The 26,255-nt window shown below is 43.7% G+C and overlaps 1 protein-coding gene across 4 annotated transcripts in view; it reads right to left on the bottom strand.

Annotated features, from left to right (window-relative positions):
- Nucleotides 1-26,255, bottom strand: part of TMCC1 (transmembrane and coiled-coil domain family 1) — a 181,324-nt gene that overhangs the window by 38,816 nt on the left and 116,253 nt on the right. For 3 of the 4 annotated variants that reach the window (XM_075183702.1, XM_075183701.1, XM_075183704.1), the window contains 2 exons: nucleotides 15,291-15,432; nucleotides 13,470-14,198 (listed from right to left, as the gene is read on the bottom strand). In XM_075183702.1, coding sequence (XP_075039803.1) covers nucleotides 13,470-13,988 — 519 coding nt within the window. In that variant the 5' untranslated portion in view covers nucleotides 13,989-14,198; nucleotides 15,291-15,432. The remainder of the gene's footprint in view (nucleotides 1-13,469; nucleotides 14,199-15,290; nucleotides 15,433-26,255) is intronic. The other variant, XM_075183703.1, reaches the window with a different exon arrangement.

Here is a 26,255-nt window from a genome sequence, read left to right as displayed (position 1 = left end):
TGCAAATGAGATTTGAGGGGTTGTAGCGGCCGACAAGACACAGAAAGAGAATACATACTGAGAGCCCGATTCATTAATGAACGCAACTTGCACACACGTACGGCCATATTAAGCTACAAGCGCATCTGAAGAAACGTTTCCAGTTGAGTAAGGGTATAAATACAGTCTGCCTATACGTCACTGACCGTATGTTGGCAGAACACACAGCAGGATACATACAATACATATGTGCAATATAAGTCCCGTCAGAACACACAGAAAGAAAAATAAACACCCGTTAATAAAATAATCAGAAGGGTCATCTGCGTTCTCCTCTGCTGTATCGTTTCTGCGCAAGCGCAGAGCGATTTTACGTTTAATGAATCAGGCCGAGACTTCTATAAAAGCCCCTTCAGTTATTTTGTGCCCTGTTGCCTTAAAGCTGGTATTACACCCGTGTTACAGAAGACCACGTCTTATAAGGCGGTAAAGGGACACAGATGGTGGCTGTGAATTCCATGGGATCTGTTTGATAGGACACTAGGGGCTAGATTTACTAAGCTGCGGGTTTGAAAAAGTGGGGATGTTGCCTATAGCAACCAATCAGATTCTAGCTTTCATTTATTAAGTCCCTTCTACAAAATGACAGCTAGAATCTGATTGGTTGCTATAGGCAACATCTCCACTTTTTCAAACCCGCAGCTTAGTAAATCTAGCCCTAGGAGTCTCCAATGTGTCAGACACAATCCAGGTGTAACGAAAGGTACAACAGCAACATATAGTTTGTGTGGTGCTCTCCCTCATACCCGATAGACAAAGCAGCACGGTGGCTTAGTGGTTAGCACTTCTGCCTCACAGCGCTGGGGTCAGGAGTACGATTCCCGACCATGGCCTTATCTGTGTGGAGTTTGTATGTTCTCCCCGTGTTTGCGTGGGTTTCCTCCGGGTGCTCCAGTTTCCTCCCACACTCCACAGACGTACTGGTAGGTTAATTGGCTGCTATTAAATTGACCTTAGTCTCTCTCCGTCCGAGTCTATGTTAGGGGATTTAGACTGTAAGCTCCAATGGGGCAGGGACTGATGTGAGCGAGTTCTCTGTACAGCGCTGCAGAATCAGTGGCGCTATATAAACAGCTAATGATGATGATGGCAGGGGATACACTGCAGGGATTAAACTCCTAACGTGATACAGAAATGCCAGTCACAGATATATAAAGACGTTTGGCACATGTCACATCTATTACATTTTCATATTCTCAGAGGCGTAACATTAAATGCTAATTTGTACACTCCTATCGGTGGGAACATAATGTAGTAATAGTAAGATAACTCCATGATACCACAATAAAGCATTCTTTTTCCCATAAACGCATGTTACATCGTGATGACAGACTCAAAACCGAACCACACAAACTACAACAGGTCTGACCAAGCTGTGGCTCAGGTGTTGTGAAACCACAAGTCCCAGCATGCTTTGCCAGCTGATGGCCAGCAGGGTATGATGGGAATTGTAGTTTCACAACAGCTGGAGATGACTGCAGTACATTTACCACCAGCTCCTGGATACAACCATGGCCACACTGCTCAGATCTAATCCAGAGGGGGCGGATCGCACCAGTCTCAGAATTTGGGGAAAAGACCATGGCCGCCCAAATCAGTGCATGTGAAGGTAGATTCAGACACTAGAGAACCAGATTCCAGAGAACAGAAAACAGAACACAGGCATTAAATCGACAATAATCCAAAACTGCAGAGACACAATCCATTATATTATTCCTGAAAAAACAGGACATTCCAGTGTAATACACGGGAAGAGCTGCTTCAATAAATATAGTTTATAAAACAGAGTTTCCACCAGTCAGGATCAAACCAAGCAACAGCTGAGCACTGAGTCTGCGCCGGACGACCTTGGGGACTTTCAAGGTGAAATAATCAGATAATCAATATGAACTCTCCCCGTTCTTGGTTTTCAGCGAGTCGGGGCAGCAAAGGTTAAGTGTGATGCAGAACCTGTAAAGGAGCCTGGCGCTGGGAGCGGCCCAACATTCATTAAATAAAGCTTATTGTTCTGGCTGTGCCCTGGGATTCAGCAGCAGATTCCTGTACAGATAAGGAACATTAACCCTGCGAGCGGACAGAGCAGGCAGCCAGGATTTACCCAACTCCCTTCATAGCCAAACTCCTCCGCTTCTCTAATTTGTCTTTCATTGCTTTATAGCTTATTTTATTTACCGTTATACGGTGCCACCATATTTACAGAAAATGCTGTAATAATAATTCACATCAGTCCCTGTACCAGCAGAGCTTACAGTCTAAAGTCTATTCCACACACACAGGTTAATTTAAATCAGAAGCTTGCGGGGGCATATAAAATCCAGACATAAAGGACCCTGGGCAGGATATACTCCGTGGCCCCGGCAATGCTAACCCCTGTGCCACCCCGAGTATTTAAATCAGTCTATACAATTTGCTTTATGTCGACAACAAGCTGGAGACTTAGTGTAATGCTTATAAATAAAATATTGATTTATTGACAAGAGATTTCCACGGTACACGTCTATAAATAGCTGGCTTGTTTGCAGCATTTTCTAAGCCAGGCCTGTTCAACCTGCGGCCCTCCAGATGTTTGTGAAACTACAAGCCCCAGCATGCTTTGCCAGTAGACAACCTGTTGATAGCTGAAAGGGCATGCTGGGACTTGTAGTTTCACAAACATCTGGAGGGCCGCAGGTTGGACAGGCCTGTTCTAAGCAGTTCTCTGCGGTACGTGACACTACAATGTTTATAATCACAGCGGATGTGCACGCGTTTATATGCCATATAATTATGTGTTTTATGGATCCATCTTCTCCAAAAATACATCACTTAACCCCATGACTCGTGTTGTCGTCAGACAGGTCTGGCAACAGCACCGTACAGGTTTTCACATTCAGGAGATCTTGTGCCCATACAAGCCCTCGCTCACTCACATCATCTTTGAGTCATAGCGATAGCATTCTGCTTGACAATTAAGCAGGAATGTTAGATTTCCTGTGGGTTGTGCACAATTCCTGACGGAATTCGCAGACACATCCGTAGCGGAGTGCAAGCTTCTCTACCAGGGGATGGATTGAGGGAAGGAATATCTAAAGTGAACCGGTCACTTCTATACAGAGGTAGCAGCCCAAAATAAAAACACCAAAAGCCCAAACTACTGTCTTAATGCCGAGAACGCAGAGACCAACTAGACTTTGGGAGCAGCTGTCAGTCCCTGTACACGTGGTGTGGACATCTGGCTGTTTTATTTTGTAATAAAATACTTTTAATATTTTAATTACAGAGAGGTCTGTGCTGGTTTGTAAACGTATTATGCTATGACCATCCTTTTCTTGAGTCTCAGGATTCTATTGGATTGATGGTCTGCTCGGAATCTACCAAGGAAGAACTGGGACTATAATAAGATAAGCCCCTGATTTATTGATATTTGGTACGCGGCCACTTCTATGGAATTATAATTCACACTGTTTGGCGCTTCCGTTTTTTTTTTTTTAATTCATTTTAGGTTATGCATCTGCAAATAGGTGCTCTGTGACGTGAAGCAAATGTGTTTATGTTCTACTACTGCGCACGTTGGTCACTATAATTGTTCACTAAGAGCTGTGATTTTATTATATAAACCAAAGTCTGTATTCCTGAACTGAATAATATACATAACAGTATAGGTTGTACACTAAACATAATATGCCATGTTAGGAGGTCGGAACTACACTTAATAAACATGCCAAGAGGGAATGACAGGTTGGCAGACTTGCTTCCAGAAATGATGTGTGGATTGGCTGACTTGTACCCATTGGGAGGGCCAGTGAGGTCACAGCAGCTCAAGTGACTGCAATCTCAGTTTTGTGACCTGTATTAGGTTCCATTACAAAGGACAGCGTCCTAACGATGTGGGAGGGGCTTCAGCAGTCAGATTAGAGAACCCTTGTACATAACTTACCATTCATCTGACTACTGGTATAAAGGCCTGGGATTCAGGTGAGGTATTAGTTGAGGGACCGTGACATTAGGAGGCTGATACCATGAAAACGTGGGTGGTGTGTTTCAATTTATTGGGTGCTATTTTCTGTTCTAGACCTTAAAACTCTCACTAAAATAAACATCTTTGCCAATAATGGTTACTTTGGGGGGGGGGGGGGGGGGGGGTGCCTCTCCCGAGACCCTCATCATTGGCGATATTTGCTGTGGTGCCGACCCTAACATTGAGCCAGGATCTGTGCCGGCTCCATGCCAGGAGAGATCGGACACAGCCATAGCACCAATCCCGGCTTAAACCGGGTTCTCATTTATGCAAATTTATGAAATCTGTGCAATTGTGTAAATGATTCAAACTAAATTGTATTATTGCTCCCTGCGGGCGACAATCAGGAGAAATCACATAATACATACGGCTACACTAGGGCTGGATCGGGCACACACACTGGCTTCCGGATAAAGCCGCGGCCCCGTCACACTGAACACAGCGCTCAGACATGCAGGCAGGAGATCTGCCTAATCTGCGACAAATAACCAGGATTCTTGGCATGTCTCGGGTATTAAAAGACGCCCCATTTAAATCTGCCAGGATAAGGGGTATTAAATGATTTTCTTCCCTGACTGACATCTGGAACAGATTAGTGGTTGGGTAGATCAGGTCACCCCCCCCCCCCCCCCACTAGACAGACATCAGATGCGTTTCTTTATTTGTTGTCTATTTACAATACATTTTCATTCCTTTAAAGATAAAATATAGACTGTATCAGAATCAATCTGAATTCTTCAAAATAAAAGGGCATTTAGAGCAATATACCTGGGAGGAGAGTGCATCTGATTTTAACTGCATTTTAATGGTGTTTAAAGCATATAGGTCAGTGTAGGACCTGCATATGAGGTGCCCTGGACGCTGGGATGCAGGCTTAAATGTTTTGATCAAAATATGAACTAATACCTCTTGTTTTTAATTGGCTAGACACAGAGATATGCAGTATAAAGGATAAGCGCTGACAACGGTCTTTTTGGCATTTAAAGCATTGTTGTACAATTCTATTGTTGTGAGCTGGACCATAAGGGCCGAACCACCTGCTTGGCCCAACTAGAGGGGGAATAACAAGCAAAACATGACCCTTATAGACCAGGAAGAGAACAGAAGAGAAGAAAGAAGAGATAAACACTAATTAAAAGGACAACTAAACTCCGCAAGTGAAGCTTTCCGTTATGAGTCATGGAGATAAAATGCAGGCACTAACCTGTGATAGGATGCTAAGTGCTCATCACACGTCACATAAATACTTCATAATGAAGTCAATGACTAAACAGCTGTTAAAATGAGCCAAAATAAAAAACTCAATTAGCAAAGACAGAGAGTGCAGTTATTCCTCTCCAGACTCGCAGTGACACGTGTCTGTGCGGAGTTTGTATGTTCTCCCCTTAGTTATAATAGATTACTTAGCTACTTAGACAAAATGGACCCTAATGTGTGGTAGAGAATTTAGATTGCAAGCTCCAGTGAGACAGGGACGGATGTGAACAACAATATATATATAATATATATATATATAAATTTTAATTTTAATTTTTTTTTAAAAGGAGCACCCCCTCCACCCCCCACTATTAGCAGATTTGCAGCCACACTCCACCAATCCACAGTGAGTAGAGCCGCCTTGCCCGAAATCATGGCCCATAACCCTGCCGCGCACATATTATAAACTGTCCCATTCATGCCCAGACCAGACCACAGCACCGTGGGAGGGATTGGTTAATCTTTAGCTTCAGTCTGGTGTCTCCTTCGCCTCTAATCACCTTGGCATCAGTGTAAGCTTATAACTAACCTATTTCGGAAGGGTAATTGTGGTTTGCAGAGAGAGACGTAACCGTTGTCCTGACAAACCGCGCTGTGTTTCTCCTATAAATCATCCGGCGTTTCAGCCACCAAGCACAAGGCATTTAGCTTAGGCTGGGGATGTACTACACCACTGTAGACAGGGATGGGAGCCCTGCCAATGGAAGTGTAGACGATGTTATGTTGTGCAACCGAAAATCCTCCAGCCTGGAGAATTATTACACAGCCGCACAGTCTGATCCAGCACCTGATTCCCCTCAAATCTGCAGCATTAAAAGCCAAAAAGCCTGGTCTGCAATGTGGGATTATTCCAATGGAGACATCATGTAGCCGGTAGCTTCTAGCAGACATTGGACCTCACACACAGAGGGATCATATCCCCAGGTTTCAGCATCAATTCATAGTAATCCTTCCTGCAGACAAATATATAGGGGCATATTCAATTAGGATTTGCGGCCGCACAGGTCCCGGTACCGCAACATCGTGGATTTCCATACGCACCCATTCGCAATGCTGCGGTACCGTAATGGCGCTTTATACGCTCGCAACTGCACCTGTGAATCGTAATACACACCCCCCCCCCCCATAGGCTTTTATCCACAATAGGCAGCACGGTGGCGAAGTGTTTAGCACGTCTGTCTCACAACACTGAGGTCATGAGTTCAAATCCCGACCATGGCCTTATCTGTGGGGAGTTTGTATGTTCTCCCCGTGTTTGCGTGGGTTTCCTCTGGGTGCTCCGGTTTCCTCCCACACTCCAAAAACATACTAGTAGGTTAATTGGCTGCTATCAAAAATTGACCCTAGTCTGTGTGTGTGTTAGGGAATTTAGACTGTAAGCTCCAATGGGACAGGGACTGATGTGAATGAGTTCTCTGTACAGCGCTGCGGAATCAGTGGCGCTATATAAATAAATGATGATGATGATGATCCACAACAGCAATCATTTTCCATGTGTCTAAATGTACCTAGGTCAGCAATTTCCAGCATTATACTTGGACTACAACTCCCAGCATACACCTGGAGGAGCACTGAATGAGATGCACTAGACTGCTTGGCATTTCATCCTTCTGTCACCTATGATAATAAATCAGCTTAAACCCTCTGAAGAGTTCAGAAGAGTTTGGGCTTCATTGTAAAGTCTTTTTCCGCGAGACGCCAGGATAATTAGATTATTACCACCGACGGGTGAACTTCTAGACGTTACAGTAGCATCATTGCTGCTAATCTGCCCCTGTGCCCCGCCAACTAGTTAATTCCAGCGTTAAGTGTCTCAGGAGAAAATTTTCCGCTGTCTACAGGCAGTGCCCCCCAGTAATACAGATATTCTTTATACTAGAGGGCAAACTTCTGGTATCCCGGACAGCTATACGTGGTTATCAGTCTTGGAAGCCATGGTCCTTCCAACTTATTTTGATAGAGTGTAAACTCTGTCTATCTGGTAAGTGGAGACTATTATAAAATTATACATCTCAGGGATACCCAACAATTTGCTAGACAGAATATTGGCATAATAACAGATTAATAACTCAAATCCCTTCCCTCAGTGATGTCACAAGTTCCTAGGGATCTGCATTCTCACATGTCCTCAAAAGGTGACGGTTCGACTTAAACAGCTGGAAAAGTCATATGTTGCCCAATATCAATCATCACGTTCCAAAAAAGAAATCATATTACCCACTTTACTCATTAAAAGGCTTTGCCCTGCAATGACATGGTTAAATTCCACACTGCAAACCACAATTACCCTTCTGAAATATGTTAGTTATAAGCTTACACGGATGCCAAGGTGATTAGAGGTGAGGAGACACCAGACGGAAGCTAAACATTAACCAATTTTTCCCACAGTGCTCTGGTCTGAGCAGAATGGGACATTTTTAACGTGGGTGCTCCAGGGTTACGGTCCATGATTTCTGCAAGGCGGCTCTCCTCGCTTATGCGTAAATAAAAATATTTCTATATTCAACAGCAGCAACATTAAATTCAATTAAAGCTGCAAATCCAGTAAAAGATGAACATAAATCACTAGTATACAAAGATAAACCGTAGTCTTCGTTTTTCCCTCAAGCTGTCAGGAACGACTTACAGATTGCCAAGTGTCATGTTACTACCATGGCAACCAAAGTAAAATGATGATGAAGTGAGCTGAGAGGTTGTGGAATTTTGTCAGCATGCTCGTTAACAGCACAATCCACCAGCCCCCCTCATTTCTCTGCCATCAGGTGACACTCAGCTTGAGCGGTGAAATGAAAAATGCGTCCTAGCTGGGAGACATGTGCTTGTAGCGGGCGCAGCACCAGCCCCCCCCCTCCTCCCCCACTGAGAAGCTTTGCACAGATTTATAGGTGGGCATCGTAAAAAAAAAAAAAAAAATGACAATCGGCTTCAAATAAGATACAAGTGGAGCTGTTCCACCAAAACCCAAGTATGTGGCATTGCTGAGTGAACACTTGAGTCATTAAACAATACTCTATTTAACACTTTTAAAATGAGACCTTGCGATTTTGTAATCTATGCCCAATAGAAAATGAATTCATGAAGAGAACAAAAACCTCCACAATGAGGATTCCACCACCTTAAGACCGAGGCTTGTTACAATGAGGTTAATGGTGAGAACCAAAGATCAAGAAACAATAGAGTAAGTAAAAAGGAGAAAGCGCTGTGTGAGGGACATCTAGTGGTGGTAATGTAGAATGACACCTGCTTTTGGAAAGGTTACTGTAGGGTGTTGTCCTGGCATAACACTGGATATCTACCATCTTTAGCTAAGCCACAGACAGCATTCCTCGCTAACCCTCCCAAACACTACATGCTTTGTAAGCATAAGCCACTGACTCTGCATTTATTAACATCGGTGGAGTGTAAAAATAATTTACAAATAGGTTTCAGACAACAAGACTCTCAAAGCACCTACACATTACTTTCCCTCTCCGATGCCAGGAAAGAGGCGGTAAGGTTATTTGTGCATGGGAGCTGGACTACGGGCGCTGCGCAGGTTATTTGTGCATGGGAGCTGGACTACGGGCGCTGCGCTGATTATTTGTGCATGGGAGCTGGACTACTGGCGCTGCGCTGATTATTTGTGCATGGGAGCTGGACTACTGGCGCTGCGCAGGATATTTGTGCATGGGAGCTGGACTACTGGCGCTGCGCAGGATATTTGTGCATGGGAGCTGGACTACGGGCGCTGCGCAGGATATTTGTGCATGGGAGCTGGACTACGGGCGCTGCGCAGGATATTTGTGCATGGGAGCTGGACTACGGGCGCTGCGCAGGATATTTGTGCATGGGAGCTGGACTACGGGCGCTGCGCAGGATATTTGTGCATGGGAGCTGGACTACGGGCGCTGCGCAGGATATTTGTGCATGGGAGCTGGACTACGGGCGCTGCGCAGGATATTTGCAGTAGGAAGCAGACATTTGGAGCTGTAGAGATGGCCGTACCAGGTACGGCTCTTCACTGAACTTTGTACAGAAACCCTTTATCAGATGCCTCTGTGACAGTGTAACTAACTGTAATAAAAGACACATAACAGGACCAGCACAATGCAACATGTACAATACAAAACAAAAAAAACAAACCAACCCAAACACATTTCACAGGTGTAAAAACGATTGCCCAAGTTCTAAAACACAAGTGGGCATCTGCTAATCCTGCTCTCACCCCCCCCCCCCTCTTTACCCCCCTTTTCCCCTTAAAATTGGAAAAACTGGATAAGAAGAGCATAAAGTACGGTTTATGTCCGCCTCTTGATGACCCCCTTCGTTGCTTCTCCTGAATTTTATTTATCCTTCAATAAAATCTTTTCTTTTTCTTTAATATAAGGCACTAAATTTGTTTAAAAAAATTAGAGTAATAAATATATAGCAGTAGAAGTACTCTGTAACCCACAGACTTTCTTTTCATCAGTCTTGTTAAACATTTACAGGCCGTCTGTGGGGTGTAGAAAGGACACAACCTGCAATAGACACTTGGTGTTACTAGCAATGGATTACAACACATTTGTGCTGTAAAGAGGTACGGTCACATCACAATTTAACTAAGTGTCTTTCATTTCAGCTTAGAGCTGATTAAAAAACAATAATTGTGTACCACCTGTGGGGAAAGTTCCAATGACGATCTACAAACAGAGGTGCGGTATTGGTTGGTAATAGATTAATGTGTGTGGGTAGTTTCTATGGTCTCTATGCAAGGTGCAAGAAAGCAGCTTGTATAGCGGATATATTTAGCTCTGTAAGACAAACAACAGCGATGAGAACAACAAGCGGACACGAAAAGCAGTTACAAGATGTCCTAGCAATGATATTTCATCCATGAATTGCTTTTCTGAAAACCTTCACTCTCAGAGGAACAGTTTAACAATTTCCTAACATTCCTGAGAGATCACTGGACGCAGATACAAGCCTGAGATATAAACGTGAAAGTGGGGGCAAGTTAGGAAGCAGCAATTATGGAAGGATACATTTATAAAGTGCGGAGAAACGCGCGGTTGACAGTTATTGCGCTGGGGGATTTGGTGCCAGAAGCTGCGCGGTATGAGGTGCGCCATTAGACTCTGCTGCTGCCTACCCGAAAATCAGGCCCTATGTACAATTTAATCATGGGTCCGGATGGTGCAGTTTGGATTGTGATCTGCCAGGGTAAGGCCACATAGTATAAAGTTCTGCCAATTTAGCTTTGAAGAAATTAAAAAAAATTGCCAACCAAATCTTAGAGCCACATTTCATTCAATGTGGTCAGTTTTAGGGGTATATTTACTTAACTGCGGGTTTGAATAAGTGGAGATGTTGCCTATAGCAACCAATCAGATTCTAGTTATCATTTATTTAGTATATTCTACAAAATGACAGCTAGAATCTGATTGGTTGCTATAGGCAACATCCCCACTTTTTCAAACATGCAGTTTAGTAAATATACAACAGAGTCTTACAAAGAAATAAACCAAAAAATAATAACCCTTACCATATTTATTTTTACAGCATCCTCCAGAAGTCCGATATGTGGACTGTGTGTTAAACCCTACAGCAGCGGATCTCCTCTCCCACCCAATAATAAAATCACTGCCAATCACTCCTAAGCCCACGGAGGTGTTTTATAACCTGTTAAATCTCCACAGTAAATACCATTTACAGCACTGCACTAAATATACATTGAAAACTTCCTGCAGGAGTGCACGGTATAATAACAGGAACCTGGAGTGATTACACAGCTGGAGGTCAGTAGAGGGAACGCCGTTGTCTAATCATTAATTCAACACACTGGAATGTAAGTGAAACGTAATATTTAAGAGGTGTAGAGAGCAACGTTAACTGGAACGGCTCCGAACGCTTCACCTTTAAAACCAATGTTCTCTAAACCAATACAAACCAGGAAAGATCATGGATGGAGATAGAGAGGGACAATGCCAAATAGTGATAGCGGATGTATTTGCAGTGCACTAACTTTGTGCTCTTCTGCAAATCAAACTATGTCAGAGGTCGTTGTGTCCCGGCTACATCTTTACTGTGCTCACCGCACTGACCGCCCTGTTTCCTGCATCCCTTACTAAGATCATCACCTTGAAACGTGAATATTGCCTAATCGATCCGTTTCTTTCACCGCTGTGCTGAGCGGCAGCGGTAATTACTTTGGTATTTATGATACATTGATCTAAAACCTTCCAACACCACGTGATCTATATGGATATTTCATTTTACTCCGGAACAGCGATCCTCACATCCTGAGTTCAGGAAACAATTGTCTGACAGTGCGGAGAAGATCCTATTTATACGCATACAATTTTGATTTTTACTTAATCCCACTAGAACACTTGTTTATTTGGTACTTGCTTTCCTCGATCTCTGCTGACCGTTCTTGCTCTGCGCGTACATGTGCATGTATATATATATATAAAAGTTTTTCTTTTAATATTTTTTATTTTGCACTCTATCTCAGGAAGCGCAGAGTTGTGTTTATGGTCTAAACCAGGACAAGCATCTTGTAGACCCAGTTGGAATACACAAATTCCCATAACAGACATGAACAGGCTGTCAGAGAAAGGTCAGATTTCTATCTGAATTCAACACCATCCACCAACTCCAACACCCTAAGGCTTTAATATGAAGCTACTGTTAGAAGTGAACGTTTGATGGCGAAAGAGGGGGAAAATAATGCTTCGTAGCAAAGTCAGAAGTCTGTAAAATGTTGGTCTTCATTAAAACCAGATAAGGACTGAGCGCTGTGGACCGTACGCTGTCTCCGTGCTCTTTTATGCCAAACAAACATAGTAACGGTTCAGAGATGAAGTCTTTAAAAATGTCCCCCATAAACAGTTCCACCAGAGCCTGTGGCCTTCATGAGCGGTCTCTACAACCAGCCATGTTTGTTGGGGCGATCTGATCAATGACAGTGGAGCACGGTTTGGGAAATTTAGCTCTAAACGCAAGAACTCACTAAAACCGATTACATCAATGCTCTTCATGCATACAGCTATTATTCACAGAAGTACATATATATTAATGTGCTGTGTATTTTAAATACTTTCCTTTCAAGCAGGTTCATTAAATACAACATTTACCTTTAGCAAAAAGAAAGCATCTCACAAATGAGTTTCCATTATGTAATTCTTTAACTATATATGTTTTACTGTAAATTCTAGTATGCAAAATGCAATGACCTTGTTTATGAAGTTGCATTTCAATGTTTGCAGATAGTTAATAATGTAGCAAGGCTGCGGCCAAACCAGGATCGACCGCACATTATGGGGTCTATTAATAAACAACCAAAACAAGTTCAGCACTTTAGGTTACATTAACTCCCAGCAGTAAGTGAGCTACAGATATGAGAGCGTTGCAATTATTGTCTTAACATTTGTCCCATGTGAAGAAAGAGCAGTGATTTGTTTAGTCAAGATAATTTTATATGAACAAAAAAAAAAAAAACACAATAATTGTGGGACATGATATTTACGCCCATCTTTTGAGCCTACCACCTATATGTCTTCTCATCTGGCAAACAAAGCTGTCCTAAAACTGCTTGAAAACAAAAAACAGATAGATATGTTAGTAACTGCTGTCTTTCCCAATTCTAGCCATGCCCCCCCCCTGCACATTACTTAGTTGTGCAAAATTGACATTTGTTTACTATGACCTCAAACGTCAATTCTATTGTTCATGAGACCAGTGAAGCGTCTAGTATTTGTGATACTTCAATTGAATGACAATGAAACCAGAATCAGTGCAGCAAAATAACATTTTAACATCATTTTATACACATTTCATTAATTTAAAGAAGCGCGCCCTTTTCTTTTTCACTATTTTCTAGTTTGTTTTCTTGGGAGATGACCACTCCCTACAGGTGCTGCAGGCTTTATATGATGGAGGTTCAGGGGAAGGTTTTAAATGGAACACCCTGAATGTAAATTTGTATCACTAGCTTAGGGACTCGCCTACCGGAGATGCCTTGACGCTGGCAGGTGAGCTTAACCCCTATATACCTATATTGTGCACAAAATTCAGCTTTATGTATATGCGGACACAGCGATTTTTTTTATTTTGTTTGTTTCTGAGCGCCGGACAACATTTTTGTTTTGTCAGCAAAGTAACACAACAAAACTGAAACTCATGTGTCAACACCCAATGGGTTTTAGCCTCTTACCTTCTCAGCAGAGTCATCCCGAGACAAGTAAAAGGTGGCGGAAACGTCCAGGGCAGCGGAGGCAGCTTGTGCATCTGTGGTGGAGGAGGATCGTGGACGCGTAGGGTGCGAGAGGACAGCCATTATGTCCTGTGCTGAACGCCGGCCAATCTGCGGACTACCCCGGGTCTTGCCCTTGCGGTTTTGCTGGAGGCTGCTCCCTCTCTTCACTTTAGGAGGGGCACGGATTTGCTGCAGGACACGATTCAAGGCCGTTGGCTGGGTGCCATCGTCCGCTTCCGGCACCTGTACGTCTGGTTCCGGCTCTGGCTCCGGCTGTACTTGTTGAACATCATGGGGGGAGACGGAGGAGCGGCGTCTTTGATGCTGGAACAGATGCTTCAGCCCCTGACCTATCACGTTGATGTTGTCAAAGTGCGAGCCCTTGGATGCCTTCTGTTCCCCGTCCAGCAGCCTCTTCCCTTCAGCACCTCCAGGATCTCCATCATCACAGAGGCTGTCACTGCCAGTGGCCTCCATCAGAAAACATCAACCATGCCCCCCGCTCCAGCTCCGCTCAACCGGCCGCGCCGCAGGCGCCAAGTTATTTTATCTTGAAATGAATGGAATAAACCCGCAAGATGTGTGGACAAAGATGTGACGAGGTCATAAGAGAGGAGAGGTCGCGTCCATTAATAAACCAAATGGAATGATCCCGGGCTCTTTGTTCTCTTAGGTCCTCACAAAGATCTGGAAAGAGACAAAACAAATGGATGCAACAAAGGTGTTAACGGGAAATGCAAAAATGGAAAGAACGGTCTAGAACCACTTTAATGTGGACTTGTTGCCGACATGACAAACGTGATAGCGATATTTGATATTCAGCCTATCAATTGACAAGGAACTAGTGACATCACTCGGGTATTAGGCCTAGTGTGCATCATGTCTCAATGTCATTCCTAGCGAATGGATGGACTGCTTGCTCGTAAAAAATGTATCTTAGCATTTCTCAAAGAACTCTAAAGCTGACCACACACTGCGATACTGAGGCCCCGACCTGACTGCCCAATTAATGATTCTACTGAAAACCAATATGTGGTCAGAAGAGGACACCCCATCAGCCTGCGTGTGCAGCAATCTTCCAGAGGCAACAAAGCTGGAAGCGATTTGGCTGCTCGATGCGGGACATGAATGGTTAAACCTCACCTGACTACACACGACCAATTATCCTGTCGCACTATTCTCCGTGTGTGGCACCTCTACCCTCAACATGGCGATTATTTCTGCATCAATCAACTAGCATAGGCCAACCGTACCAAAGACACAGGCCCGATGTGGGAGTTGGACATTTGTGATGTGTAAAATGCGAATCGCATAAAATTTGACGAACTTTGCACACTCACAACTTGCAGCCAGAATTTAAGTTGACCGTACCCTATACTTGCGCCCACGTACATTTTATGTTCAGTACAGGTGGGGCATGTCAACCACACCCCTTAAACCAATTTTGACATACATGTATTTTTAAGCCATGCCTTTTAGGAGGTACATCGATGCGTCTTCCATAAGCCTGGTGCACGTTTCCATCTCACAATGACGAGGGCAAAACGCAAGTATACGCTAGATATAAGGGCCCATGTATCTTAAGGAACGTGCAACTCAAAAAACAGCCGCAGAGGCTCAAGTGTATGGACGCAATTTTGTGTCTACGGAAAAGTCTCAATTTTACGTTCAACGCCAAATCATGCACAAATAGCATTATTTATACAAGAACATTTTAAAATGGAAAGTTTCCTACAACTCCAAGAATTACTGCTCGGCATGTCTCGTGGCTTTACTCACGTAGGATTAGTGACTGTACGTGGACACCTCGTCCCCCCTCTGATTAACTTCAATCCCATATGATTGCAAGCTTTCATGGCAAGAAACCTCCCAGCTTGTGAATGAATGAAGCAGCGGAGTCTTCATTGGGGCGATGGATAAGCTGTTAGACAGGAGACAGAGCTGGATTATAGAAAGGCAGATAACATCTGTATACATTACTAAAGGGTCACAATCCAAAACACAAACTCCATCTCCTCATCTATATATATATATATGTGTATATATATATATATATATATATATATATATATATATATATATATATATATATATAGTCCATGTATAGTTTGTTATATATACAGAATTAACACATCCTAGACATTATTCATTTGAATAGATATCTTTACGTAACTGGGAGAGGAAATTTAATATCTATTCTAATGAAAACACTGCCCCCTGGTTGTGAAAGAACAAAAAACAGAAAAAACAAAACAAAGAAATCTGAATTCCCTAATATCCTTGTTTTAAATGTTTTCACTCTGCTGCTTTTGTCCATTTAAAATCTTTATGAAATAGCTCACCCTAATGTCTCTTCACCAACGTTGCTCAGGCCAACACTGTACACTAGCTGCACAGGAGAACGTAAAATACCAGCATCACAAATTACAAGGCGGAGACGGTAATTAATAGAATGTTCATAATTTCTAAAAGGTGAACACCCTCTATAATCACCTACAGTTCTGTCACATTCATCATTCATACATTTTGGGTGAAAAAGTTTATCAAACTATAAGGACACATGGGCGGTTGATAAGCGGGCACGCTTAATAGTAATTACGCTGTACAATTTTTATATGAACAAGTTGCAGAAAATCAGATTTTCGGACAGACCCAGTCAGCATCTGACCCTGAGCAATTGTTAAAACCAGATTTACAGGATCCGCTGTGGTTCAGAGACCAGATCCAAAACACTGTCCATGTGGGCAGCTTAATGCAGATTATTTTAAATTCCTTCTCCATAAAATAACTGGTATTGTTTTAGAATGTTGGCCAGAAAAAAAACTAAAAAGCATTCCAAGAAACAATCAGACCCTACTCAATGCCATAAACTATGGATGTCTAGTTCACTTAAGAAAAAGTTCCCTCCTCTCCTTTAGTGGAATGTTAGTTGGGGATCTACCGAACCCCCCACCATTACCGCAGTACCACCACTTTGTAGCCGCTGAAAGACTATTCATAATGACATTTCACCGACGTGCTGACCTCCCCATTTTTCCGTTAAAGACCCCCACAAAAAACAAGGATTAAGGATGGCCAACAGACGATCCAGCCTGACTCATCTAAATCTGCACATTTTACCCAGGACTGTCCAACCAAAAGCAGGAGGTAGGAGAGTCTTAAGAAATTATTAAAAATAAAACACAAGAACGTTTATATAGAGACTGCTACAACTAGCACAGAAAACAAACGTTTAAATAAGGGCGTCTGGTGTTCAAGGCCCCTTTCTAATATCATCCACAAATATTTATGTCAACATTCTCATGAGGATTTAGCCCTACACAAATATTGATGCAGTGATTAAGAAAACACCAGAGTTATAGCCTATAGCGAGTTACTCCAAGGACACTCTAATCTCTCTCTCCACTGAGATTTATATATACAGCTAATATCATAGGACAGAACTAGCACACCCCGGGGCTACACACATGCATGCAGAATATGTTAAACTTACACACGTTATGGAAGGAGAATTCTAGCAAATTTTTAACCACATATTGGTCAAGAGTCAGAAATTAAATTCTGAGATGTCACCTTCCACCCCAATCCCCTACATCCAAGAGTACTGTGACTGATGTACAGAGAGGAAGACGTGAACACAAATTCTTATCCACTTACAAAGCAAAATATTAAATGTATCATTTTAGATATTGAGTTTCCCCCCAAAAATATGTAAATTAATTTCTGACACTAGAGATTTTAGCTTCCTTTACAGTATTAACACCAACAACGCAACAGAGTTTCTATAAGATATGGAGGCACATCTTACATCTATATATAAAGTATATACACAAAACACAACACATTGCAGTTACGCCTTCACTGGAGCAAGAACGGTGTCCGATCCTCACTTCGGTCGGCTCCCACAAAGATACCGCTGTAGAAACAAGAAGGCAATTAGTGAGACTGCGGCTCCAACATCTCTCCCCCCAGCGCTCCGGAGCAGTGAGTAGGAGACGAATCATTGCAGGAATGTGGAGGCTGGAACAGACCATTCTCTGAGCATCCATACGGAGGCAGCAGGATCTGTTGTAATGCATCAGAACCGTGGAGGAAGTGGGAGAAGAACGAGTGGGAGAGAGAAGTACAGACGGGAAAAACAAAGATGTGAACAGAGAAACCAGCATGGCTGGTGTGTGCTACGTGTAACGCTATAATAATCTTTTAAGAAGTTGCTGATCACCTGCAAGTCCCAGCATAGCTAGCCAGCAATGCTGTGCACCTGTATCCTATAGATCAGTCATGGGGGGGGAGCAAGCGAAGGCTCACTTGGGGGGGGGGGCGCAAGCGAAGGCTCACTTGGGGGGGGCGCAAGCGAAGGCTCACTTGGGGGGGGCGCAAGCGAAGGCTCACTTGGGGGGGGGCGCAAGCGAAGGCTCACTTGGGGGGGGGGGGCGCAAGCGAAGGCTCACTTGGGGGGGGGCGCAAGCGAAGGCTCACTTGGGGGGGGGGCGCAAGCGAAGGCTCACTTGGGGGGGGGCGCAAGCGAAGGCTCACTTGGGGGGGGGGCGCAAGCGAAGGCTCACTTGGGGGGGGGCGCAAGCGAAGGCTCACTTGGGGGGGGGCGCAAGCGAAGGCTCACTTGGGGGGGGGCGCAAGCGAAGGCTCACTTGGGGGGGGGCGCAAGCGAAGGCTCACTTGGGGGGGGGCGCAAGCGAAGGCTCACTTGGGGGGGGGGCGCAAGCGAAGGCTCACTTGGGGGGGGGGGCGCAAGCGAAGGCTCACTTGGGGGGGGGCGCAAGCGAAGGCTCACTTGGGGGGGGCGCAAGCGAAGGCTCACTTGGGGGGGGGGGGCGCAAGCGAAGGCTCACTTGGGGGGGGGGCGCAAGCGAAGGCTCACTTGGGGGGGGGCGCAAGCGGAGGCTCACTTGAGGGGGGGCGCAAGCGGAGGCTCACTTGAGGGGGGGCGCAAGCGGAGGCTCACTTGGGGGGAGGCGCAAGCGAAGACTCACTTGGAGGGGCGCGCAAGCGAAGGCTCACTGGGGGGGGGCACAGTCACACCATAGGAGACACAGTTTTTGCTACCAAAGCTTTAGGCCTCCAACACACCCTCTCCCATAAACAAGGCTTCGAAAGCGCCAGGCACAGGGGGTGGGGGTGTGCGTTTTGGCGCATGCCTCCATTGCACACCAGACTCAAAACTCAGAGCAATACAATCTTGCAAATGTACAGAACACATGAAATATTTCACTTTATAAATAAGTCATAATAAACACACTAGTTGCAAATAAAGCTAGACCCTGAACAATCCCTTCTCCAGAGACTGCAGCATAACAGAAACGCCTCCTTAAACACAGGCGCGGTACATGGAATTTTACAAACCAAGTTTAAGCATTAACCACTTCCGTCCAAAAAAGCAGAAAAGACGTTACCTGTTGGACACAATAAATATCTCATCTTATATCATTTTTTCAAAACAGGTTTTCATGTAAGACTTTGGGATACAAAATATTCTCTATGCGACAATCAGCGAGTGATAAATAACTCTGTCCGGGGAGATTAACAGAGGGAAGATTTCCAGGTGCTTTTTACAGAACCGAGACCAGTTTAGAGAACGAAGCCGTCGGACCAGTTATTCTGGTGTGACTCTGTAAATACTACAAAAGAGGTGGTTTGAAAAGCCTAAAAAAAAAATAAAAAGAAAATACAACCCACCTCAGACCAGCCTCAGTGATGTGGTTCAATAGATAGATCATTTTCTGGGACATTCGACGTACGGGAACACAATGTATGTTCTGTAGGTTTCTCCATTAGGAGAACGAAACTCTTTATGGCTTGTTACCAGATCCAGATTCTGCTCTGACACTCATTTGCAGAGAGGTCAGTACAGACGTCCGCATTAATGCAGAACAAGGCTGGAGCCAAAAATAACTAGAACGCCAGGCCGAGACGAATGAGGTATGACAGAGTTATACTGTGGATTCACTGAGCAGAAACACACAAAAAGCCTGGGAAATAAAAAATGATCACTGTATCTGGCTGTTGCCGGTCTATGCTTCACTGCCGGGCTCTGAAAATAACATTATACTGTAGTTTGTGATTAACGCCGAGTCTCTCATGTACTAAATTCAGGAGCTGTTCAGCCCATCGATAAAATGTCCCAAATTCTAATTTTCTTGCTGAAAAATCAAAGCTATTTGGCCTTATGCAATAACCATCTGTTTAACAGGATGAAACACGAGATAATACTAACATGGATGGGTTTAGTCCAGCATCCCTGCCATCTTGACAGAACATAAGTCACCTAAATATTTATGAATGCCACCAAATTTTGTTTTTCGTTTTTTGTTTTTGCAGTTATTTCTATATACCTAAAAAGTTCTGCCAAACTGTTAATGCCTAGCAGATATTTTGCAGCAGGTACCAGGTACATACCACAGGTCCGCAGGTTACTGTAGGTTAGTGAATCAGGAGAGATGTATGCAGTCACCTCTATACAGCACAGAATAAGTAGGTCAGGTATTGCCTGTATTCAGTTCACCAACAAACGTGACGTCTTATATACGCAGCTGCAGAGAATACAACAATTACTGCATGCTGTGATCGAAAACTGCAAGACACAGAGGGGTATATTTAATAAAGCACGATAGTGCTTTTAACGGGTCATTAAGGTCCCACAGTGTCCTCCGCAAATTTATTAAGGGTGCATCGCAGCAGATATCATGGATATCTGCTGCTTTGCACTCCTCTTCGTTTTTGGGAGCAGTCACCATTCAACAGAATGGTGACTGCTCCTGGCCGCAATCTAAGTTTTTTCGGGAACTTGTCATGTTAATGTACGCCAGCTGAAGCTGGCGTACATCATCCGAATTGAAGAAATCTAATGCTGTCAGCTCTGCTCTGGAGAGCAGAGCTGGACAGCGCATGTGTGGAGGGATCACATGATCCCTCTCTGTCACTCAGCGCGCTCTCTCTGCAACGATACAGAGAGGGGATCTGTGTGCGCATGTCCAGTTCTTGGAACTGGACATGTGCAATTGAAGAGTGAAAAGAAGACCCGGAGACAGCGCTTCCGAAGAGGGGGGTAAGTATGATTTTTTTTATCACTGAAACAGCAGTTTTTCGGAACTGCTGTTTCTGTGCAGGGCTGTACATAAATGTGAGAAGTAGTTCAATCCTTATCATTGCGATAAGGATTGAAAACTACTTTTCACTTTATGTCAATATTGATAAATGTGCCCCAGAGAGCTAAAAGGATCAGAAATTGTAGTATAAAAACAATGATACAACTTACCTAATGTCTGATCTTAAGTTTACAACAGCTTTTACCTTCCAAATAAATTTTAGCAATGCCAGTAATTAAAAAAACTAAACATAGAAGCTGGTAGGACGCCTAAACTAAAGTACAAATAAAATATAGGGGAATATTCCGGTCTACAATATAAGTACACAATACACTTTTTCAAGATTATACTCTTAACCAAAAGAAGACCCAAAATGTTCCTTGATATGAATTAGATAAAGGGGCATTAAAAGTGTTCTGCCGGGATAGCAGTCACGGCGAACACCTATCTCTTCTATGGTCACTATCACAAAGTGGCCACCTCTGCGATAGTGACGGGAGAGGAGAGCGGGGTAGATACGGTGAGGGATCCGAAGAGCCCTCTACCATAATCCTCTCCCCATAGGCTTCAATGGCTAACGCCAGCTTCTGGGCATAAGTTCTGAAAATCTTTGATTTGTTAAATCACGAAAAATAGTAGTCCCCATAAAAACTGCTATTGCTTACGATAACAGTGGGACTTATCTCCAACATCTGCTGCGATCCCCTAGTTATAAATAAAGAGGGTACTTAAATTTGCTAGTTGGTGGTCCTCTCAAAAACTGCAGTTTTTTCGGGGGATTATGGGCTTGTTAAGTAAGCTCCAAAGATTGCTCTCCACCTGCCCTGTGTTAGGACCATAAATCAAACATCTGTCCCAACATCTGATGCATTAAACAAATTGGAGAGTGTCATAAGAAGATTACACTTTAACCCCGTGGTGGATGCAGGGGGGGGGGGCTGTGCCAGCTTTTGCTGTAGATGCCAGATTAACAGGCACATTGTGCCCAGGAGCGGGTACACGACATGTGCAGGAATCTTGCGCTGTCACTGAATCCCACGCTCTTCCCCACCGCCATATGTTCCTGGCAACTCCTAACGAGACAGACTTTAAGAGGACATTGTTACTTAACGATGCAATCTTATGGACGGACGAGTGCTTGGCTGAAACATTACAGATCCCATATTAGACATTCTGCCCGTTTACTGCTCACAAAGCTGCTTCCAAACAAGAACTTTCCATTTTTGAACACAATGTGACCACTTTGTACTAATCTATATTTTAACACTATATGTTATTTTTTCCCACTTTCAGAAACTTCTAATGATGCAATTACAGTAACTCGCAATTACTGGAGGCACCTGTACTTAACTACACGTACAATTATGTCCTTATTTACCAGACTTTCATGCAATTGGGCAGCAATTACGGCCCACGACTCGTCTGCACTCTGCATTTTTAAGTGACCACTAAACCCAAAAATTCAAGATCAAAAGGATTAGCATTTCACAGCAATATGTGAACACAGCATAACAGAATTGAAGGCATTGTAATTCATAGTACAGCGCCGGCACAGAGTTCTGCAGCGAGTGCCAGGACAATACCCTGGGTACAGTAGCACACGTCTGGTGCAGACACCCCCCCCTTCATGTCACCGGTATTCATAGCAGTATATGAGGTTATTGATGCTTTGATGGCACAGGCTGGCAAATGGAGTTGGTGGCATGGATCTATGTATCAAGAGGCAGCACCTATATACAGGAGGGGAATTGGCTGGTATGTGGGCACAGGTATATTGCTGAATGCCAGCTAGAACGTGGGGGCACTATATGTGAAGAATAGGTCTGACTGAATGACAGGTGCCAGGAAGTTTGTAGTATGACTGCCGGACATGTAGCTGCTGCGGATTCCGTTGAATGTAGAATAGTGACTCCGACTTGATATCACCGCATTCCTGGCTGACCCACGGCACCGCGAGATGGTGTGAATAGCCCGATTCAAGGTCAGGGGACACAAGGGAAAACTGGCTGCGGTTACCTAGGTGATTGTTTTTAAGTTGTGACGCCGTGGATTTCTCCAGCGCTGGTGAAGCACTGATATAATGATACTGTGGGGGCTAATTTGAGGAGGCTGAGAAACAATGACCAGGATACAGACAGAAAAGCAACTCAGGGGCTTCAAGAAAACCGACAAACTGGAAACTGCAGAAAAGTGCTGCAACCAATTCATTTTCTAAACTGTACTAGTTCTGGGTTATAGAACCTTTACATTTTTTGCAAGTTAGCAGTGAACCAGTTTGAGACAGGGAGAGAAAAAGGAAACATTTTAAACAGCGTATTGAGATGCAGGTAACAAAAACTGAGAAAGCAGAATATAAGACATGTGGCTCCACCAAATACGATGGATGCAGGTATGTACTGCATGGAGCCACGCTGGTGCCTGAAATGATAAAGGGACATAATAGGTTTGGATTCCCTGGCTAGCAAGATGCTCTATAACTGTAGGTCTCTGCGTAGGTAAATATACCATCTCTATGCTGAGCAACCAAATAGGTTTCTCGCACAATTCTGCAATGCGTTTTGTTTACGGCAGCGAAACGACCTCAAAAGCGAGACACAGGCGAAGAACTTCATAGAAGCCAACATGCAGCTTAATAAGTCCAATTATCCAACCCGCATAATATTCACAATAAACTAACCAGTCAAGCTGGCGGCAAAGAACGGATAGAAAAGTGAGGTTTCCAAATCTTTCCCAAACTTCCCCCTAAACCTGTCACACCCCCCCCCCCCCCCCCCCCAGTTCTAGTGTGTGTCCTCTAACACGTCTCTTCCTCTGTAGACGGCTTCCCTCCTGCACCTTGCTAAACCCCTATATAGACACATTGGAAATCTTCTATTATAGTTCTCATGCCTTCTGGGCTCGCAGGTTTTTATAGGTCTTTTAGGGGCAGATTTATCAAAACTCGCAAAATATGAAATAGTTTTCAATCCTTATCGCTATTTCTTTTATTAAAAAAGCAACACAGGAACAGCAGTTCCGAAAAAATTGCTGTTCCTGTGAAGTGTAAAACATACTTACCACTGCTGCTTCGTTCCCGAAGCTGTATGCGGTCAACGGGGCTCCTCTACACACTCCAGTGCGCATGCGCCGAGTGAAACCCTCGGGCATGCGCACAGACATCTCTGCTCTCTCTCTGCAATTATAGTTGCAGAGAGCGAGCGGTGAGTGACAGGGAGGGATCATGTGATCAGTGACAGGGAGGGATCATGTGATCCCTCCACACGTGCGCTGTCCAGCTCTGCTCTTCGGAGCAGAGATGACAGCACTGAAACTTTTCATTAATGATAATGTACGCCAGCTTCAGCTGACGTACATTAACATGTTTGAAAAGTTAATTACATTTATTGTTAAATAGCGTTACTGAGCACTCCCCATACATTGTTATGGGGAGTGCTCAGTAAAACGATAGGAGATGCATCTATGATATCTGCTGCGATGCTACTATCATAAATAGCAAATTAGTGTTTAATCCCCAAAAACTGTTGTTTTCGGGGATTTTACAGGGGGAAACCTTTGATAAATCCCGTGCAGCCCCCCCCTTCACTGGAATGACCTTCCTTGTTCCATCCGCCTCTCTCCGACTCTGTGCTCCTTCAAACGTGCACTAAAAACCCACCTCTTCTTTAAAGCCTACCAACCTTCCGCATAACCCCTTCATCTCCTCCACTCGCTCACTCCCTTGCCTCATCTAGCTCCCCTTGTGCCTGTTCTGTTTTCCCTCCCTTAGGATGTAAGCTCTTCCCTCCTGTCTCCCTACCTGTTCTTCTGCTCCGTGTTTATTGCTTTACCTGCCTGGAGTTCCGAAGTGCTGGGATTTTTGTTTATTGTTTTGTACTGTCTCATCCTGTATAGTGTACTGTTTGTATGGTGTACGGCGCTGCGGAAATCTTGTGGCACCTAACAAAGGATAATAATAATATTATTATTATTATTATTATTATTATTATTATTATTATTATTAATAAATCGGCCCCTTAGTCTTTCCAGATAAGTTCTGCGACGTGACCGTGCTCTATTCTAGTTGCTCTTCTTTTCACAAGCTCTCATTCATTCATGACATTCTAGATATATGGCCTCCAGACCTGAACACAGACTTCTAGGCGAGGTCTTACCATTGACCTATAGCATCAGTCGCACTCTCTCTCTTTCTACTAATTCCTAGCGTCCGCCTGGCCTCCCCCATCGTTGGACTACATTGCCCGAACACCTTTAAGACACCAGAATTAGTGACTCTTAGATCCCTTTCCTTCTCAGCTGTCATTTCTGTGCTGCTTATTTAGTTTTCCCCGAGTTTTCTTCTGCTAAACCAAATACACTCATTTATCTTCCTACTTCCCAGTCTGCTTATATCTCCTAACAGCGATCTGTTCTGCTCTTACAGCGCTTCCAGTCTCATCGGAGGTCCAGATCGGCACTTTCTATAACTTCCCGGACACAAAGGTCAGAGGCTCTTAGATTTGTGCCCCAATTTTACCTGCTGTCCCTTCGCTCACTTCAAACACCTCCGCTCCGCCAAAGAGTCACTTACATAAAGAACGGATTAGTAAAATACAAAAAGTAAAAATTATATTGTTGGCCCAGGAAAGTCTCCGTAGTTAGTATGTTCAATTGGCCAATTGCTGAACTGGCCAACGCTCTTCCAAAACCCAGTATGTTGAGAATACTGGGAAATATAGACCAATAAAGGGGGGGGGGGGGGTGAATAACGAATTAAACAAAATGACTAGTGGTGATCATGGAAATTCGGTGCCAATGTGACCCGCTATTGACGAGGGAGAACAAAACTCCTGAACGTTTCAGTGTCCACACAAGAACTACACATCCTATAAAACTCCAACAAGCCACAGTATATCCCCCAAAATAATCAGCATCCTCTCAATAAATGGACCTTACACACACAAACTCCCGACGCTCTCAATTTGCAACCATCGGCTAAAATAAACCTTTAAATCAAAATAACAGTCAGCGCTACATTTACGTACACCCAATAACTCACATCCACAACACAACGTAAGTAACTTATACATCTTCCCAAAACTTAAGCAACACTGGGTCACTTTTGTCTTTTTATTACAAAAGTTAATTAAATATGGTGCAAAATATAGAGTTGGCAAATCGTACAACCCTCAGAGGTTACATAAACCGATTGTTATTCACTGCTTGAAATATAAAATTGAGGTTTCTTACAATATTCTAGCAATCTGATATTGTCTAGATAATTATCTCTCTGAAGACGTGACTTGAAGTCATATGCCTTTCTGAATTGCCATTCATTGTTCTATTAATAAACAAGCAGGGTCACCTGGCGGTGCGCCAATCCGATTTGTAATATGCAGACTTTTTTATATATTATCAAGTTATTTGGTAAATAGACCAAAAATGCTATTTAGAAAATAAGATTTGTTGCTTTGCTGTCTTGTCGTATTGTGGCGAGGATTCCTTCCAGGAGGCAAACAATTGTTTACAACCCAAAAATTATGTTTTCAATATTTGTCGCTATGCGGTGTAGTAGGTTACGTCTTCGATACTAAGTAACTATGTAAGATTTGCCAGCTTTACCTTAAGAGCTGTAGAAGATATTCGTTAACAATCAAAGAAACAA

The sequence above is a fragment of the Mixophyes fleayi genome, chromosome 8, assembly GCF_038048845.1.
Source record: "Mixophyes fleayi isolate aMixFle1 chromosome 8, aMixFle1.hap1, whole genome shotgun sequence".
Lineage (NCBI taxonomy): Eukaryota > Metazoa > Chordata > Amphibia > Anura > Limnodynastidae > Mixophyes > Mixophyes fleayi.
The sequence above is the reverse complement of the archived record's forward strand: the minus strand, read 5'-3'. Positions and strand labels throughout refer to the sequence as shown.